Source organism: Stenella coeruleoalba (genome assembly GCF_951394435.1).
Source record: "Stenella coeruleoalba genome assembly, chromosome: 19".
Taxonomy (NCBI): domain Eukaryota; kingdom Metazoa; phylum Chordata; class Mammalia; order Artiodactyla; family Delphinidae; genus Stenella; species Stenella coeruleoalba.
In genome coordinates, this window is record NC_137165.1 from 10089350 (window position 1) to 10109072 (window position 19723).

At 54.6% G+C, this 19723-nt stretch overlaps 1 protein-coding gene across 5 annotated transcripts in view; it reads left to right on the top strand.

Moving 5' to 3' along the window:
• MINK1 (misshapen like kinase 1) overlaps positions 1 to 19723 on the top strand; it is a 48222-nt gene that overhangs the window by 23946 nt on the left and 4553 nt on the right. For 2 of the 5 annotated variants that reach the window (XM_079904796.1, XM_079904797.1), the window contains exons 2-20: positions 7369 to 7434; positions 9035 to 9091; positions 9183 to 9308; positions 11150 to 11260; positions 11684 to 11774; positions 12172 to 12302; positions 12583 to 12637; positions 12778 to 12856; positions 13110 to 13285; positions 13751 to 13820; positions 14182 to 14392; positions 16154 to 16270; positions 17032 to 17220; positions 17416 to 17589; positions 17900 to 18160; positions 18606 to 18691; positions 18849 to 18959; positions 19106 to 19218; positions 19375 to 19460. In XM_079904796.1, the coding sequence (XP_079760922.1) occupies positions 7369 to 7434; positions 9035 to 9091; positions 9183 to 9308; positions 11150 to 11260; positions 11684 to 11774; positions 12172 to 12302; positions 12583 to 12637; positions 12778 to 12856; positions 13110 to 13285; positions 13751 to 13820; positions 14182 to 14392; positions 16154 to 16270; positions 17032 to 17220; positions 17416 to 17589; positions 17900 to 18160; positions 18606 to 18691; positions 18849 to 18959; positions 19106 to 19218; positions 19375 to 19460 (2310 nt within the window). Of the gene's footprint in view, positions 1 to 7368; positions 7435 to 9034; positions 9092 to 9182; positions 9309 to 11149; positions 11261 to 11683; positions 11775 to 12171; positions 12303 to 12582; positions 12638 to 12777; positions 12857 to 13109; positions 13286 to 13750; positions 13821 to 14181; positions 14393 to 16153; positions 16271 to 16738; positions 16826 to 17031; positions 17221 to 17415; positions 17590 to 17899; positions 18161 to 18605; positions 18692 to 18848; positions 18960 to 19105; positions 19219 to 19374; positions 19461 to 19723 lie in introns of all 5 variants that reach the window. The other 3 variants (XM_079904800.1, XM_079904798.1, XM_079904799.1) reach the window with 3 other exon arrangements.

A 19723-nucleotide genomic window follows, 5' to 3' on the forward strand; every position in this document is an offset into this window, starting at 1 on the left:
ACGTCATTCAATTGCTCTAAACTTCCTTCCCTGTGAAATAAATATGCCAATGGCACCTACGTTAGAGTTTGCTATGAGATTATCCTTCTAAAGTGCTCAGCAGTACCAGGACCAAAGAAAATGCTCAAAAAGTGTTAGCTGTTTAATTATTAGAGGGATATGGGGAGGGTGGGCAATGAAAGACATCTGTGAGACAGAAAATGTGGGAGATCTCATGAGGTAGTCAAGATAAGGGCCACAGGGATGGGACAGGTAATAGCATTCATTGCTCAGAGGGTCCTGGGAAGGCTTTTAGACCCCAGCTTAAATATGTCATCCTTAGTAGAGACTTCCCCTGATTCCCCAGACTTGGTCAAGTTTGTTCTCTTAGCACCCTGTGCTTCTCCGTGGCACATGCGCGGTACCACAGTTATAATTAAAGGATTGTAGACTTGTTTAGTGTCTGCCTCCCCCATCAGAAGGGAAACACCCTTACGGCAGGGACTGCCCCATTTCACTCATTGCTGTATTCCAGAGCCCAACACAACTCCTGGCACACAGTAAGGAAGTAATACACAGTCATCCGGTTGGCAGCTTTGTGGAGTGTGGACTTGAGCATTTAGAATCATAGAGTTAGAACTGGAAAGTTTTCTTGTTGAAAGGGAACCCAGAGAGGTTAAGTGACTTGCCCCCAGACACACAGCCTGTTAGCAGCAGAGCCAAGAACAGAAACCAGGTTGCCTAATTCTATATCATATACATGGTTATATTTTATCATTGTCTGTGTTTGTCTCAGGACTTTTTCCCATGTGTTATCAGACCAGAAGCACTTTGCGGGGCTCCCTTTCATGTTAGTAGGGTAGCTTTCTTAGAATGGGAATTGTCACTAATCAACAATAATTTATTGAGCATTATGAGAGGGGCTTTGGGATTATTATTTTTAATAACAGCTCTATCGATATATAATTCACATAGCACAAAATTCACCCTTTTAAAGTATTTTAAAGTGGTTTTTAGTGTATTCACAGACTTGCTATCACCACTGTCTAATTTCAGAACATTTTCATTTCATTTCAGCCCCAAATAAAACCCAGTACCCATTAGCAGTCACTACAATTCCTCCCTCCTCCCAGCCCCTGGAAACCACTAATCAATCTACTTTCTGTCTCTATGGATTTGCCTGTTACAGACATTTCACATAAATGGAGCCTTACAATATGTGGGTTTTTTTTTTTTAACTGTCTTCTTTCATTTAGCGTAATGTTTTCAAGGTTCATCCATGCCATAGCATGTATCATTATTTCCTACCTTTTTATTGCCTAATAATATTCCATTATTGGAATATCATGTTACTGGAATATCCGTAAATGGATATATCACATCCATTCATCAGTTGATGGACATTGGGTTGTTTCTACTTTTGGGCTGTGATGAATAAAGCTGCTGTGAACATATTATGTGCAGATTTTGGTGTGTTCATATGTTTTCAATGATCTTGGGTATCTACCTCGGAGTAGAATTGCTGGGTCATGTGATAACTCTCTGTTTTACATCTTGAGGAACTGCTAAACTGTTTTACAAAGTAACTACACAATTTTACATCCCCACCAGCCATGTATGAGGGTTCCAAGTTCTCCAGATCCTCGTCAGTGCTTGTTATTATCCATCATTTTGATTATAGCTACCTTTGTGGGTGTGAAGTGGTGTCTTGTTGTGGTTTTGGTTCGCATTTCTTCAGTGACTCATGTAGAACATCTTTTCATGTGTTCATTGGCCACTGTATATCTTCTTGGAGAAATGTCTATTCAGATCCTTTGCCCTTTTTTTTTTTTTTTTTTTTTTTTTTTTTTTTTGCGTTATGCGGGCCTCTCACTGTTGTGGCCTCTCCCGTTGCGGAGCACAGGCTCCGGACGCGCAGGCTCAGCGGCCATGGCTCACGGGCCCAGCCGCTCCGTGGCATGTGGGATCTTCCCACACCGGGGCACGAACCCGTGTCCCCTGCATCGGCAGGCGGACTCTCAACCACTGTGCCACCAGGGAAGCCCTCTTTGCCCATTTTTAAGTTGGGTTATTTCTCTTTTTTATTGTTGAGTTATTTTATTCTTGAGTTTCTTTTAGTATTCTGGATACAAGTCCCTTATCAGATATGACTTTTATCTAGACACAAGTCCCTTATTGCTGATATATGATTTGCAAATGTTTTCTCCAATTCTGTGGGTTGTCTTTTCACTTTCTTGATGCTATTCTTTGAAACACAAAGGTTTTAGATTTTGATGAAGTCCAATTCACCTTTTTTTTTGTTGTTGTTACTTGTGCTTTTGGTGTCATATGTAAGAAACCATTCCCTGATCCAAGATTACGAAGATTTACTCCTGTGTTTTCTTTTGATTTTTTTTTTTGTTGTTTTAGCTCTTACCTTTTTAGGTGATCCATTTTGGGTTAATTTTTTTGTGTATGGTATGAGATACGGGTCCAAATTCATTCTTTTAAATATGGATATCCAGTTGTCTCAGCACCATTTGTTGAAAAGACTATTGAATGGTCTTGGTACTCTTTTTTTTGTTGTTTAATAAATTTATTTATTTTTGGCTGCGTTGGGTCTTTGTTGCTGTGTGTGGGCTTTCTCTAGTTGCGGCAGGCATGGGCTACTCTTCGTTGCAGTGCAAAGGCTTCTCATTGCGGTGGCTTCTCTTGTTGTGGAGCATGGGCTCTAGGCGCGCGGGCTCAGTAGTTGAGGCTCGCGGGCTCTAGAGTGCAGGCTCAGTAGTTGTGGCGCACGGGCTTAGCTGCTTTGCGGCATGTGGGATCTTCCTGGACCAGGACTCAAACCCGTGTCCCCTGCACTGGCAGGCGGATTCTTAACCACTGCGCCACTAGGGAAGTCCCGGTCTTGGTACTCGTGTTGAAAGTCAATTGACCACAAATTTAAGAGTTTATTTTTGGATTCTCAATTCCAGTCCATTGATCTATATATGTCTATCATTATGCCAGTATCACTGTCTCTTTTTTTTTTTTCTACGCTGTCTTGATTTCTGTAGCTTTTTTTTTTTTGCGGTACGCGGGCCTCTCACTGTTGTGGCCTCTCCCGTTGTGGAGCACAGGCTCCAGACGCACAGGCTCAGCGGCCATGGCTCACAGGCCCAGCCGCTCCGCGGCATGTGGGATCTTCCCGGACCGGGGCACAAACCCGTGTCCCCTGCATCGGCAGGCGGACTCTCAATCACTGCGCCACCAGGGAAGCCCAAAGATATCTTTCTTTTTTAATATTTATTTATTTATCTGGTTGCTCCAGGTCTTAGTTGCGGCAGGCAGGCTCCTTAGTTGTAGCATGCGAACTCTTAGTTGCAGCATACATGTGGGATCTAGTTCCCTGACCAGGGATCGAACCCAGGGCCCCTGCATTGGGACCTTGGAGTCTTATCCACTGTTCCACCAGGGAAGGCCGATTTCTGTAGCTTTATAGTAAGTTTTTAAGTTGAGAAGTGTGAGTCCTTTAACTTCATTCTTCCTTTTCAAGATTTCTTGTCTCTTTTGGATCCCTTGCATTTCCATATGATTTTTAGGATAAGCTTGTCAATTTCTGCGGGAAAAAAAAACAAAAACAGCTGGGATTTTGATAGAAGTGCACTGAATGTGTAGGTCTTAACAATACTAAGTCTTCTGATCCATAAATACGGGATAGCTTTCCATTTACTTAGGGCTTCTTTAATTTCTTTGAACAGTGTTTTATAGTTTTCAGTGTACATGTTTCATACTTCTTTGGTTCGGTTTATTCTTTCTGACGCTATTGTAAATAAATGGAATTGTTTTCTTAATTTCCTTTTTGGAAATTCATTCATTGTAGTATATAGAAATAGAATTGGTTTTCATATGTTGTTCTCGCATCCTGCAACCTTGCTGAACTCGTTGATCAGTCTAATGGATGGGATTAATATGTGAAATTGAAGTTGAAATTCATGGGTTGGATAGCTTGTGGTGGGCTAGAGTGGCTAGAGAAGATTTCTTGAAAAAAACCAAAAAACAATCAAACAAACAAAAACCTTGGGATATGGCTTGGCTGACAAGAGAGGTCATTTTTAGGGAGGGTCGGCCCCATGAACATAGGGAAAAGGGGCATGAGTTGAGTCAGTGCAGACGGAGCTGCCGCAGAGCTGTTGTAGGAGAGCTGTAGCACTCCAGCACGGTGACTCCACTCAGATCTCCGCTGCTCACCGACAGTCCTGTACCTTCCATTCACCTGTTATTAACTCCCTAAAGCAGCTCGGTCTCTCTGAATGGGTCCATTGACCCTCTGCCTTGGAATCACCCAGGGGATCTGTTAAACATACAGATTCCTGCTCCTCACGCCAGACCTACGGTGCTAACTCAGAATCTCTGGAGTAGGATCCTAGGATTCTTACATATCCTAAAGGGCCCTGTGTAGCATCTGTTCCAAGCTTTTCCACCTCATTCCTCAAGCCCCACACTCCTACTTAGCAGAAGATCTTCCCTCTGACATAATCATTTAAGTCAAGGTCATTGGGTATTCACGGAGCTTCCCCATCTTCCTTCCTCTTTGACCTCAACAGACCAGTGTCCCTTCACGTCTCATCTCTTCCTGTCCTTAACTGTCTGGGGCCTCATTTTCCTCACACAACTGAGAGGAAGCTGGACTGGGTAAAAAGTCTGCTCTGCAGTTTCAGGGGACAGAATTAAATTCAGAGTGGGAATCTCAGGCAGGGACCAGTGTCCCTTCACGTGTCATCTCTTCCTGTCCTTCTCTCTCCCTCCTTCATTAGTTAGCCGCACCCTTGTCCCCATCCCTTTCCACCTCCCAGCAGCTGGCTGGACAAGAAGCAGGCTACTGAGAACAAAGAGTCTGAGCGCCAAGGGAAGGAGCTGGAGAAGGCCTACAGTAGCATCACTACAGAGCTGTGCCTGTGTGCAGAGGCGACCAAGACCGCCTGGTGGCTTCCCAGGAGCAGAGCACCTCCCTCTGGGGGTGCCTCTTCTAGATCATCATCGAAGAGGGTGGCCAGGCACAAGGACAGGCAGATATTGGAAGGGCCCACATTTAAAGCCAGATCAATGGCATAAATCGTATTTGAACTGTGGTATTACTCATTTCTGGGCATTCTGAATCCTTGGGTATGTGCGTCAGGGAGAAATAGGCACTGTTGTATTTCATCATTGCTGTAATCCAGTGGAAGATACAGTTTACATACTAATACATACATACATACATATGCACACATGTATATCATTTAAAAAATCAATTCGTCAGGCATCATCAGTCTCCTCTCTTTTTGTCTTCTTCCCTTCCATAAGCATAAGAGATCTTCCCTATTTTGCAAACCCTTGTGTCTGACCTGCTGCCTCCTCTGCTTTTCCCCCTTCCTCTCAAAGTCAGACTTCTCCAGAGAGGGTGCTGCACCCAGAGCCTTCACTTCCTCATCACCCTGCCTCCCCAGCCCCCGCTGTCTGCCTTCTGCTCTCACAGCTGCAGTTTCCACAGGGATGCCCAGTGGTTCCCCCAGTGCTAAGGCCAGTGGCATTTCTCTCAGTCCTCTTTGACCGCCTCCCCTCTGGTGTCTGTTCTGTTCGCCGGTGTGCAGCACGTGGCCCTTCCTCAGAGGCTGGCCTTGGCCCTTCTAGTCCTCTTTCCCTGTGCACTCACCCTGGACACCATGTCTCACACTCACAACCGTCCTCTAAATCTTTATCTCCAGACCCTTGTTTCTAGCTGCCTGTTAGACATTTACTTCTGTGCATCCCCTAACATCTCACACTCAACATCCAAACCCAAACTACTGTCCCTTAGCAGGGCTTGGCCTTCCCCACTCTTCAGTTCTTGTCACCACTCAGATACCACCTCTTCCAGGGAGGCTGCCTGAGATTTCCCACTCTGAATTTAATTCTGTCCCCAGAAACTGCAGAGCAGACTTTTTACCCAGTCCAGCTTCCTCTCAGTTGTGTGAGGAAGATGAGGCCCCAGACAGTTAAATACTTGCTCGGAGACACACAGCTCCGTTCCCGCTAGAAAGTCACTCTCCAGCGCTCTTGCCTCTACTCCAGACTTGAGTGCCGTCGATTGCTCTCATGGCGTGTAATCATAAACCGCAACATGTCCACGTTGGGGTGCTTGGCCTGTCTGTAAAATCATAAGGCCCTTGAGGGACCATCCATGGTTCTCATATACCATTGAGATCCCCACTGTGCCTAACTGAGGACTTGTGAGGCAGTCAGTGCACAATAAATATTTAATGGGTAAATGAAAGAAGGTGAAGTCACCTGACAGGTCTCCCCTGATTAGGGCCCAGCCCAGCGCAGGGCCGATATAGACACTCACTCAGGCAATATTTATCGGTTGGTTAATGATGGGGCAACTTCAAATACCCGGCTTAGGTGCTGGGACTCCCTTCCGTGAGCAGCGGGGGGCCATGCCCGTTCTGGGCAGAGGAGTAAGATCAGGAAAGTGCTGTTTCGGGCAGCAGCAGCAGAAGGCAGGATGGCGAGGCGGGCGCTCCGGGAAGGAGGAGTGAAGGGATGGGTCTGGGGTGGCACCTTCAGGAGTGGAGAGGAGGAGACAAATGGGCATCTTGAAGGGAGAAAGGACAGGGTGAGTGTGAGGTGGAGAAGGAAGGGAGGGAGAAGAAGATGCTGCAGAGGTGGACTTTAGTGGAGATTGTGCTGCTATTAAGAAGCAGAGGGCTCTCCCTGGTGGCGCAGTGGTTAAGAATCTGCCTGCCAATGCAGGGGACACGGGTTCGAGCCCTGGTCCGGGAAGATCCCACATACCGTGGAGCAACTAAGCCCGTGCGCCACAACTGCTGAGCCCCGGGTGCCTAGAGCCTGTACTCCACAACAAGAGAAGCCACAACACTGAGAAGCCCGTGCACCGCAAGGAAGAGTAGCCCCTGCTCACCGCACTAGAGAAAGCCCACGCGCAGCAAGGAAGACCCAATGCAGCCAAAACTAACTAACTAACTAACTAAATAATAAAAACTAAAACGAAATAACTTGTGCCAGGCACCGTCTTAAGCATTTTATGGGCATCGCCTCGTTTGAAGTTGACCCCAACCCAGAGGTGGGTACTCAGGTATCCCCGTGGTGCAGACAAGGCCACAGGCTCTCAGTTTGTCACCAAGTGTGGAAGCAGCCGCGTGTCTGGATAGCCAGAGGGGCTCTGACTTCCGTTTTCTCTCCCCTCCTTCTGACTTTTCCCCTAGAACATGAACTCTGGCCCAGCCCAGGAAGAGGGCACCTGGCCGCCAGGCCCCCCTGCAGCCCCACGTAGTCGTGTTCACCCTCGTCTCCTGGTTGAATAGCTCTTCCGTGTTTCTCGCTACATGGCCCTGTTCTGAGGTGCTGGCGCCTTACTCTTCCTCCCTCCCCTCCCCCCCCCCCCAGGACCCTGCTGGAATCTTTGAGCTGGTGGAGGTGGTCGGCAATGGAACCTACGGGCAGGTGTACAAGGTGAGGCTGTGTGCAGCAGCGGGGCCCACCCCCATGGGCCTCCTCTGGAGCGGGCCCCAGCCTGGAGATTTGAGCGGGGCGGGGGGCCCTGGCAAAGGGCAGGGGAAGGCCAGGGAGGGAGGGAGAGGAGAGGGATAAACGTCATGAGGGAAGGAAGCAGCAAGAAGTGGGGTGTTTGGGCTGGGCTCTGAGGTTAGAACTAGTCCTGGGTGTGGCGGGAACAGTCTGGAGCTGGGTGGGGTATGGGACAGGGACACGGAGCAGGGGGAGGGGTCTGGGGACGTGTGTGTCGGAGCTCAGAGGTGCAGTTTTGGCTTCTCCTGAGACCACACGACTCAGGGTTGGTGGGACCTAGTGGGTAACCTGCAGAGGGGAAGCAGCTGTCTTGAGCTCCCCTGAGTGGCCTGCTGCAGGGCTGGAGCCCGCGCTCAGGCCCTCTGCTTTTGGGGCCGCTTCTCCCCCCACAGAAGTGGCATTTCCCTGACCACTGATTGTGGCTGTTAGCCTGGCCAGCCCAGCCCTTTCACGTGGTCTGACCACTGGTCACACTTGACTGGGAGGAGGCAGTTGCAGCAGAGAGATGCTCAAGGCAGGTGCTGCCCCAGAGCACATACCTGGCTGCCTTGTCTCCAGATACGATGCTCGGTCTTTTCACAAGTCTCCTCTGCATCTCAGGGGCCTGCGATTCCTGGGTCACTGGGACCACCTGCCTGTCTCTTACCCTTCTTCCCTGTAAGCTTTGGGATGCAGGCGCCCCCCCCATCCCCCCATCTCTTGCCTAGTTGTTGCCATGGAAATAGCAGCTCTGTGTTCTACTGCTTCTCTGGGCTTGGGGTCGTGAAAGACTGCTGAGGATAAAAATAATCCATGGCTGGCAATACCCCGACCCCACTCTTTCCCAGGAAGCCTTGGACTTTCATACCCAAGCCTGAGATGGCTCCTGCTAGGAATTTCGGAAGGATGGGGGGCGGTGGGGGGGGGTGGCAGGGACACACTCTAGAAGAAGTCTCTTCCCATTAGCACCGGTGATGGCATTGACATGTCAGTCAGCCCTTCTGTGTTCCTCCGAGTTCCCTAAAATCTCAGCTCTAGTCTTTCCTGTGGACAATAATAAAAAGCCTTGTGGGGGTGGTGATTCTGGGAAAGGCCTCCTGACCAGAGGGGATGGATCAGGAAAGCACCCAGGCAGTTTGTCTTGCATAGAAGATGCTGGAGAGGCAGAGCCCTCCCAGCCTCGTCCCCCAGCTCCCTCCAGCTCCGTCTGAGGATGGACAGGTATCTTTTACTCCCCATTCTAACTTTCAAACTGGGACGTCTAAGCCAGAGTGCCTGGAGCAGAGCCCAAGGGTCTCTCACTCATCCCTCTTGAGCATTTCAGGGGAGGAGACCCTTCATCTTTATCCAGCGTAGCACGTGGAATCCAGCCTCGGTGGTTTTCCTGTAGCCCTCTGTCTATGACCAACCCATAAACTGAGGTGTCTAGCCACCATGAGGGGCACTTTGTAAGACAGAAGACAGCCAAAAGTTGTGGCCTCTCCCATATTAAGCCCTTCCTGAGCATAGACCCTGATCCCTCCATGCCTGGCTCTCTGTCCTGCAGGGTCGGCATGTCAAGACCGGGCAGCTGGCTGCCATCAAGGTCATGGATGTCACGGAGGTAGGGAGCTGTGTGGGGCAGAGGGAGGGTCAGAGCATTGAGAAGGGGGCTGGGAGGGACTCTCAGGGCTCACCTCCCCGGATTCACCTAGGATGAGGAGGAAGAGATCAAGCAGGAGATCAACATGTTGAAAAAATACTCTCACCACCGCAACATCGCCACCTACTACGGGGCCTTCATCAAGAAGAGCCCCCCTGGGAACGACGACCAGCTCTGGGTGAGACGCGCCCCTGGCCTGCCCACCTGCCCCTCCCCCAGTTAGTCCATCCATTCTCCCGCCTTTGTGCACAGCTCCTGGGAAAGCAACACATCAAAATATTTGTGGGTGTTGGCAAGACCCGAACCCCTCCTGGCAGTGCACAAAACTGTGGACGATTACTCAGCCACAGCTTGCTGTAGCTCTTTTGGGCCTCCCCCAGATTCTCTCCTGGCCAAGAACATTCCTAAGAGTCGTCGCCCTCCCTAGCCTGGGCACTGGTGCCAGCTGATTCCCCAGCCTCACCCTTTCTGGTGCTCAGCCCAGCACAGAGGAGAGGGCAGAAGGGAGCATAGCCATGGCTGGGGGGGCTGGAGCTCATGCCAGGTCCCCCCTCCCAGCAGTTGCCAGACAAGTACTTGTTGAGCACCCTCTATGTACCCTGCACAGATCGTCATGAGTCGTGGTCCCTGCCTCCAAGGCACTTAGTCTTTTTTTGGGAGACAGACACACACACACACACAGAGAAAGGTGAGTAACACGTCAGGTAGTGTGTAGTGGGTGGTCATTGAGGGCTAGAAGCTGAGCGCTAGTGACCAGGTGCCCCGCTGTGGACCTGATGGACACCATCCTCCCCTCCTCCCCCTGTGCTCTGCTGTGGGAGTTGGAGGCCCCAGATGCGGGCCGTATGCAAATTACCTCTAGTGTGCACACAAATGTATGTATCCCAGCCAACATTTTTTTTTTTTGCGTTAGATGCGGCTTTTAGAAAATGTACAGTGAAAACATTTGGACAGGCATACTGATCCCCTGGGACTTTTTTGGCCGCTGCCTCTGGGTCCCTAGAGGAGACCAGCCAGGAGCTCTTCTCATCTCCCTGCCTCGGCCCTGCCTGTTTGCATAGTTTCTGCCGAAGTCTCCCAGGTTCCCTCCTGCAGTTCTTTGGTAGCCCCGTGCACTGTTTTGTCTCTAGCAGACCTGGGGACTTCTGACTCTTAGCCCCTTTCTTCTCTCTCGGTCAGGAATTGGCCAACTTTTTCTGTGAAGGGCCAGCTAGTAAATATCTGGGGCTCTGTGGGTCATAAAGTTTCCAACAACTATTCACCTCAGCCATAGATAACGCATACATGGGAATAGGAGTGTCACTGGATCCCCAAAGATCTTTATGTAAGACACTAAGGTTTGAATTTCATCCGAGTCTTCCTTTGATATTTTTAAAAATTAAAAAAATTTTTCTGGCCGTGGCATGTGGGATCTTAGTTCCCTGACCAGGGATCAAACTCGCGCCCCCTGCAGTAGAAGCATGGAATGTTAACCACTGGACCACCAGGGAAGTCCCGTTTCTTTGATTTTTTTATTCCAACCATTTAAAAATGTAAAAACCACGCTTAGCTTCCTGGCCGTAGACTGCCGACCCCTGCTCCAGAGGAGGGGTTCTTAGCCGACCCCTGCTCCAGAGGAGTGGTTCTTAGCCGACCCCTGCTCCAGAGGAGGGGTTCTTAACCGTTTGGGGTTTACGGATCCCAGTGAGGATCTGATGGAAGCTTCGGACCCTTCCCCAGGGAAAATGCACAAACCCACATCATTTTGTCTACAATTTTAGGGATTCCTTGGGCTCCTACTCAGGACCCAGACCATCTCCCTCAGCCCGCCCACCTTGCCTTTCCCAGATGTGTCCCCTTCCCCTTTCTTCCCTGATCTCAGCAAGTTCTGTAGCCTTTATGAGGGGTCTCACGGCCCCTGCTCTCCAGCTCATACCAGTTCTGGCCCCAAGGACTCCAGTCCTCCTCCAGGGGCCTGGCAGGGGAAGGAGGCCTTGCCTGACAGATGCTTTTCCTTCCGGTGCCTCCCTGGGACCATAGCTGGTGATGGAGTTCTGTGGTGCTGGTTCTGTGACAGACCTGGTGAAGAACACGAAAGGGAACGCCCTGAAGGAGGACTGTATCGCCTACATCTGCAGGGAGATTCTCCGGGTGAGTGCCAGGGCCCTCCCCGCCTCCTCCTCCTGGGCCAGCCCCTGTGGAGCGTCTCCCTGGACGTGGACCCTCCCCGCACACACGGGGAAGGAGATGGAACTGTGCCCTCTTGAAGGAGCAGAGGGCCTGATGCCGGTGGGGGTGGAGGCTGAGTGCCAACCTTGGAGAACACTCAGAGGAAATGGGCGCCTCTGTTTCCCAGCACCGCCCCTTCTCCACCTGCAACCTGGCAGCTGGATTCTCCAGAGCCACCACTCTGAGGAAGCTCCCCGCAAAGTTCAGCCTGTACTTGGGCCCCTGGGTGGAGAGGGGCAGCTCCCTCAGCCCAGCCCAGCCCAGCCCAGACTGATGCCTCCCCCTCCCCTCGGCTCACATCCTTGTCCTCTAACACCAAGGCTCCTTCCCCCTCTCCTGCCCCAGGGTCTGGCCCATCTCCACGCCCACAAGGTGATCCACCGAGACATCAAGGGGCAGAATGTGCTACTGACAGAGAATGCCGAGGTCAAGCTAGGTACGCCGACGCCCTCTGACCTCCAGCACGGAATGGGCCCCATTATTCATTCCCTCCGGTGGCCCAAGTCCAACTACCCATGGGCTGGGAGGTTTGCTCCTCTCCTTCTGCTGAAAATCACCCGAGAACTTGTTTTTCCTGCTCCCTGTTAGGTCCCAGGTGCTGTGCAGGCCCCTCTGGGGAGATGGGATTGTTTGGCTCCTTCCGCCTGGAATGCTGTCCCTTGGTCCTTTCACCTTGGTTTTTCCCCCAGACGCAGGAAGACTAAGTCAGGGTCTTTGGGATGTTGATGGGGTGAAGAGATGGCCGGGAGTGGCCAGGTAGGACTCGCGGACGCCAGCACAGACGAGGGAGCAGACGTGGTGCTCCATCACAGCCTCTCCCTCTGTCCTCCCAGTGGATTTCGGGGTGAGCGCGCAGCTGGACCGCACCGTGGGCAGGCGGAACACTTTCATCGGGACCCCCTACTGGATGGCCCCCGAGGTCATCGCTTGCGATGAGAACCCTGATGCCACCTACGATTACAGGGTACGGAGCAGAGAGTAGGCGCGTGCAGGCAGCCAAGGGCAGGAAGGAGGTGTGGGGGCAGTGGGTGGATTGAAAACTAGGGGGAGCTTGAGCAGGTTGGGGAGCAAAATGACGACCTAGGGTCGTGTTAGCAGTGAGAGGTCGAGGAACGTTTTGTGGTCAGGGAAGGTTGGGGGAGTTGGAGGACAGCGCAGGTTGGAGCACAGGGGCCTCACGAAGGGCGTGGACCAGGAAGAGTGGTCGGGAACGTTCACCTGTCCCTCTTCTCTTGCCTCCACAGAGTGACATTTGGTCTTTAGGAATCACAGCCATCGAGATGGCAGAGGGAGCCCCCCGTAAGTGCGGAGCCTGGGAGAGAAGGGAGGGCCCAGAAAGAGCTATAGGGAGGAGGTGGGTCGCGGGAGGCCTGTGGCGAGGAGGACTGCAGGCTCTTGGCCGGGCGGGAGGGGCTGATTGCGTCTCTTCCATGCGCCAGCTCTGTGTGACATGCACCCCATGCGAGCCCTCTTCCTCATCCCCCGGAACCCGCCACCCAGGCTCAAGTCCAAGAAATGGTAGGTCTCTGCGGGGTTGGCGTCTAGGAAGGAGGCCCTCGGACAAGGCCTCCACCTCACCCCCTGCACCCAGGCGTGGGTCTGCACCAGAGAAGAGGGGGCGGGCGGGGGCGGCACTGCAGCTGGGGAGCCAGGAGCCTGGTGTTGGGATACGGGGGAGACAGGAGGGAAGTCAGGGTGGATTCCCCCCTTCCTCCTGGAATCACCCCCCTTCCGAGGGGGCCCTCCCAGTGTGAGCCACCATCGTTTCCAGGTCTAAGAAGTTCATCGACTTCATTGACACGTGTCTCATCAAGACTTACCTGAGCCGCCCACCGACGGAGCAGCTGCTCAAGTTCCCGTTCATCCGCGACCAGCCCACCGAGCGGCAGGTCCGCATCCAGCTCAAGGACCACATCGACCGATCCCGGAAGAAACGAGGCGAGAAAGGTCAGTGGGCAGAGGGAGGTGGCGGGTCTGGGACACACACAGCCCCTGCTCCTCTTCACCAGCCCTGGCTCCTCCTGGCTCCCCTTCAGGCCCCCTTCCAGCCCCAGCTCTCCCTGTCCAAAGAGATCTCCTTTCCCAAACTTCCAACCCCAGAGGGCTTTTTCCTCTGTCACCACCTGATTTAAGTCCGCCTTCCACAGGAGGGCTCATGCTGAGCACGTGCATGTGTGAGTGCGTGTGCACCTCCCACCACATCCCGCCCACGGTGGGGTCTAATCCCGCATCTGTGTCCAGGCCCAAACCTGCGACCCACCATCACCCCGTTACTCCAAGGAGGCGGGTGGGGACCCAGGAGCGTGGCCATCCAGACAGACCTTATTGGTTATCCCCATCTAAGGTTTCCCTAGCCCAGGGTGGGGTCTGGGGCACTGGGTGAAGAAACAGCAGTGATCTCCCCCCCTGCAGAGGAGACAGAATATGAGTACAGTGGCAGCGAAGAGGAAGACGACAGCCATGGAGAGGAAGGAGAGCCAAGGTGGGCTTGGCAGGCGGAGGTTGGGGACCGTCGCTTACCGTCTGCGGGGGCAACAGTGGTCCTTGGCTTGGGGACTCAGTCTGGGGGTGGTGGGCACAGACAGGTAGACCCATAAGATGGAATCCCTGGGTGCTAGATGGAATGGAACAAACGAATGAGCAAGAGGTGTGCGAGGGGGATTCAGGGCTGCAGGCTGGGATGTTAAAGGAATCAGGGCCTGAAAGGGGGCAGAGGGAGGGCAGGTCACCCGGGAGTGGCCAGAGGCAGACCGTCTGGCCTGGTCGGGTGAAGCGCCCATTTAGGGCTCCCAGGGATGAGGGTGGGTTCTGACCCCGATCCTCCGTGTGCGGTCCTGACCCAGCTCCATCATGAATGTGCCGGGGGAGTCGACCCTCCGCCGGGAATTCCTCCGGCTCCAGCAGGAGAACAAGAGCAACTCTGAGGCTTTAAAGCAGCAGCAGCAGCTGCAGCAGCAGCAACAGCGAGACCCAGAGGCGCACATCAAGCACCTGCTGCACCAGCGGCAGCGACGCATAGAGGAGCAGAAGGAAGAGCGGCGGCGGGTTGAGGAGGTGGGGTGGGGGCGTTGAGGGGGCGGGGCACTCGAGGGGCGGAGGGTGTTGAGGGGGCGGGGCACTTGAGGGGCGGAGGGTGTTGAGGGGGCGGGGCACTTGAGGGGCGGAGGGTGTAGAGGGGGCGGGGCACTTGAGGGGCGGAGGGTGTTGAGGGGGCGGGGTCCTCCCGGAAGGGCCTCCTGACCAGGTTACTGGTCCTACCCCTGGTCCCCCTAGGACAGCAGGGAAAAGAGGGCGTGAGTGGGGCCTTCCCAGCCTCTTGCTCTCAGATTTGTATAGGAGGGCTCTGTCCTCTGTTAGGCGTACCCGCCAGCCTTACGTAGGTGGTTGTGCCATCAGCGTCCCTTCAGAGCAGAGATTTTTCTGAAAAGCCACACTGTCCCCGCTCCTTGTTTCTGCACGTAAACCTCCAGTCCGGGTTTGTCTGCTCCTTTACCTTCAGTCCCGGGGAGCTGGGGGTCTGTGTACTAACACTTCAGTGCCCTGGGCATCGGTCTCTCCAGCAGCTGCTCCCTTTGAACATGAAGAAGATCCTTCTGAAGACCCTCCTTTTACCTTTGGTTGTTTGGGCTTACATTTGCTCTGTACAGGCTTGTCAATCGCACTCATTGGAGGTGGGTGGGAGAAATTCATTTTAATTTATAGGAAATCTTATTTATTTATTTTTGAGAATCTCATTTTTAAATAGGGGCAGTTTTTTAAATCACCAACTTAAAAAATAAATACTTTGTATCTGATGCATATATATTTAAATGTATTTATTTTGGAGGGGTCATGGTGGGGGAAGAAGAGGTGTATAGATTGGTTAAAATTTTGCCTTAAATGATGGGTTTTTTGTTGAAACAATTACATGATTCCAAAGTTCATGGAGAGCTGAACTTAATTTAAAAGTTCTCTAAGCAATAGGAGATAGATGGAAGCAGCCGCACTGCCCATGTACTACTCCCCAAAGTGGGCCCCTATCTTTGTTGACCAAAAGAATGATTTGCAGGAAAACCTAGTAAAAATTCTTCTTAATAAATACTGTATTCAGGTAGCAGAGTAACCAAAAATTGTGTCTACCAAGATGTTTCCTGAAGCAGGCCTGCTGGATCCTTAGAGCTTGTGCTCTTTCTTTCTTTCTTTCCCTTTCCTTCCCTTTCTTTCTTTCTTTCTTTTTTTTTTTTTAAGCAGAAAGATTGTGAAAGTTATTAAGTGAATGTGACCTGGGCTAGTAGTGATGCAGCCCAGGTCACATTCACTTAAGGTTGCCGGCCAGGTCCCGAAGTTGCTTCTCTGTGCATGGGCCCCTGGTGCCCTCTGGTGGCTGAGGGCTAGCACTACGGCCCACTCCCTTTGGGCTTTTGGGCCGAGATTTGAGAGGCCAGGAGTGGGGCTGGGGGGCGGGGAGGTTGTTGTTGACTTTAGGTTCTGTTTGTTTGGTGGAGGAGTGGATAGCAGACAGTTTTATGCAGTTCGGCCCGCCCAAGGGCAGTAGGCGACCTCTCAGCGGCTGTAGTCTGAAGCTCACAGCCACCTTAGACAGAAGTTTCTCGCAAGGCAAGCCCCCCGTGGGCGCTTACGTGAGGGTAGATAGGTTTGTAGAAACAAGTTGAAGCCACCCTCTCTCACCTCCATCCCCAGTGAGATGGAGACCAGCCCGCACTGTCCAGTAGGGATCCGCTTTCCAGAAGTGGGCCGGGGTGGGTCCGCCTTCTGGGGCTGTGCTGTCCCCGTGTCTGGTGCAGCCCTTAAGGCCACACGGCTCTACCCCCACAGCAACAGCGGCGGGAGCGGGAGCAGCGGAAGCTGCAGGAGAAGGAGCAGCAGCGGCGGCGCGAGGACATGCAGGCCCTGCGGCGGGAGGAGGAGAGGCGGCAGGCTGAGCGGGAGCAGGTACAGCGCGCCCAGCGCACGCCCCCAGCGCACACCGGACACCCCCCCCCCGCCCCCGCTCCCGCTGCCTGCCTCCCCTGCTCCCCAGCCCCCTTCCCCTTCTCCCCCTACCCCGAGATTCCTCCTATCTTTTCCAGCTTCACTCTTTCTCTCTGTTCTCTCCCACCCTTCAACCCCCCACCCTGGCTCCCTGCCCTCCTCCTGTCTCTGTGCCTTCATTCCCATCTCTTTGCCCCACCCCTGCCCCCTGGCCCCTGCACCTTCCCTCGTGGGGCCTGCACCCCGGCTTCCTCCTCATTCCCTGCTCTCTGCGGGGCTCATCCCACCCCCAACCCGGCCTCTCTATTACTCTACCGCCTCCTCATCCTCACCCCACTGACCCTGTCCGCCCACTCCTCCGCTGCCGCCGCCGCCCCCCTCTGCCTCTCCCTCTTTCCCTGCCCTTTGCCCCCCACCCCGCCCCCCCAGGAGTATATCCGTCACAGGCTAGAGGAGGAGCAGCGACAGCTCGAGATCCTTCAGCAACAGCTGCTCCAGGAACAGGCCCTACTGCTGGTAACGGGGTCCCCAGCTTCCTCTGGGAAGATGCGTATTCAGTGTCTCTGCTGGAATGGGATGGGAACCCTTCAGGGGAAGGGATTCACCCCAGCATCGAGGGAAGACATCGCCTCTCTAGGCAGTTGGAGAAAAGGAAGGGCATGCGTGCTCTAGCTTCCGGGGCCACACCCTGCTGAGCCCTCTCTCCCTACCCTTGGGCCCAGGAATACAAGAGGAAGCAGCTGGAGGAGCAGCGGCAGTCGGAGCGCCTGCAGAGGCAGCTGCAGCAGGAGCACGCCTACCTCAAGTCCCTGCAGCAGCAACAGCAGCAGATCCTGCCCGGGGACAGGAAGCCCCTGTATCATTACGGTCGGGGCATTAACCCTGCTGACAAACCGGCCTGGGCCCGAGAGGTACTCATTGCCCCCTTTGCCGCCTGAGACTCCATCCGCCTGGGGCCTGATAGCTGCAAGCATGGTCCTTCCGCACAGGCGGGCGCTGGGAAGGGGAAAGGGGCACGCAGCGCAGGTGGAGGGCTGGAGAGGTCTGGACCTCGATTTTGAGAACAGGACAAAAGTTGTCTTGCTTGGCATCCTCTTGCATCACAGGTAGAAGAGAGAACGAGGATGAACAAGCAGCAGAACTCTCCCTTGGCCAAGACCAAGCCAGGCAGCACAGGGCCTGAGCCCCCCGTCCCCCAGGCCTCCCCTGGGCCCCCAGGACCCCTTTCCCAAACTCCTCCTATGCAGAGGCCGGTGGAGCCCCAGGAGGGACCACACAAGGTGAGTCTCTCCCTGTTCCTGTCTTAACACGCAGACGCAGGGGGCCTCACGCAGCACAGCTACGTCTCGTGTACACACATGCACACGCCCTTAGCCAGGGATCACAGACCTCAGGATACGTGGGCAGAGACAGGCGGCTGCACATGTCTGTTTCTGTGTCTTACCTGTTCTTGGGCTCTAGGAGCTCCTTTCAATGGATAATTGGAAGCCAGAGGCTTGATTTGCCCCTTCCTCCCAGCCCAAGCCCCAGCTCCCAGGTGGGGACGTGCCACAGAGCAGGCAGCCCACCCTCCCTGGTCTCTCCCCGCAGAGCCTGGTGGCACACCGGGTCCCACTGAAGCCATATGCAGCGCCTGTACCCCGATCCCAGTCCCTGCAGGACCAGCCCACCCGAAACCTGGCTGCCTTCCCAGCCTCACACGACCCCGACCCCGCCGTGCCCGCACCCACTGCCACGCCTAGTGCCCGAGGAGGCGTCGTCCGCCAGAACTCAGACCCCACTTCCGAAGGGCCTGGCCCCAGCCCGAACCCCCCAGCCTGGGTCCGGCCTGATAATGAGGCCCCTCCCAAGGTAAGGACAGCCCTGCTGAGCCGCACAAGGGCAGAGAAATAGTACGGGAGGGGAACGGAGGGGGAGCGGGCGGCAGGCGAGGTAGACACGGGTTCGGGGTTGGAAGGGAACAGAAGGGCGAGGCGTCTAGCACGGCGCGTCCTGCAGGCGTTACCCTGATGTCTGGTGGGCGGGCTGCCACCCGAGTGTGTCCCGATGATTCCGTGGTGCATATGGGAGTGGAAGAGTGCCCAGGGTGTCTGGGGAGCGCCAGGGGCCAGACTTTCTGGGTCAGATCCCAGCTCTGCTCTTTCTCAGCTTCGTGACCTTAGACAAATTCATTAGCTTCCCCGACCTCAGTCTGCTTCTCCGTAAAGGTGGGGAGGGCCCCTTCCAGTGTCTCCATGAGGACAAGTGTCCGCCAGGCGCCCAGCACAGAGCACTGACTCCTTTCTTCTCTCCTCAGGTGCCTCAGAGGACCTCATCTATCGCCACTGCCCTTAACACCAGTGGGGCTGGAGGGTCCCGGCCAGCCCAGGCTGTCCGTGCCAGGTAACCCCTGGGTGCGGGCAGGCGGCAGCCCAGGGAGTGGCGTGGGGGGCAGAGGGGAGTTTGCCAGGTTACCCGCCTAGGGGTGGGCAAGCCCCGACCCAGTCACCTCAGCCCCCTCCCTGCCCCCGCCCCCGGCACCCCTGTGCTCCCTCCACAGACCTCGCAGCAACTCCGCCTGGCAAATCTATCTGCAAAGGCGGGCAGAGCGGGGCAACCCCAAGCCTCCAGGGCCCCCTGCTCAGCCCCCTGGCCCGCCCAACGCTTGTAGGTAATGGAGTTGTCCCCCCACTACTCACTCCCACCCTCACTTCTGCCACCTGCTTCCTCCTGGTGATGGTTCCCTCTGCGGTGCAGCTCAGCCTCCCCAGGCAGAGACACCCCGTCTCCCTGACCCTGCCTCTGCCCCTCCCACAGTAACCCTGACCTCAGGAGGAGCGACCCTGGCTGGGAGCGCTCGGACAGTGTCCTCCCCGCCTCTCACGGGCACCTCCCCCAGGCTGGCTCACTGGAGCGGAACCGGGTGGGAGGTACGTGCACGGGCCTCACGGGCAGCCTCCATCAGGGTGGACCCTGCCTTCGGCTGCTCCCGACTGGGTGGGGGTGGGGTGGGGAGCGGGCTGGGCTTGAGGCCACCCCCTGTGCAGGTGTCAGTGACCTCCCTTCCCCCACCCCGCCACCTCTAGCCTCCAAACTGGACAGCTCCCCCGTGCTCTCCCCTGGGAGCAAAGCCAAGCCCGATGACCACCGCTCGCGGCCAGGCCGGCCCGCAGTAAGTCATCGGGTGGCACCTCCGGCCCTGCCTTCTCCCGGTTTGGGGCTTTGGGGCCGATGTGGAGCCTCTTGAGCCCCAGGGAGCTGGGTTCCAGGGTCAGGGCCTTCATTAATCTGTGACGGGAGGGTCTGTGGGCTAACAGGGGGGTGCTTCTCAGTTACTAACCTTTCTTAACCTCTCTCCTGCCTCTTCCTGGCTGCCCTTTTCCCCCCACGGCCCCTCCCAGAGCTATAAGCGAGCCATTGGTGAGGTTAGTGAGC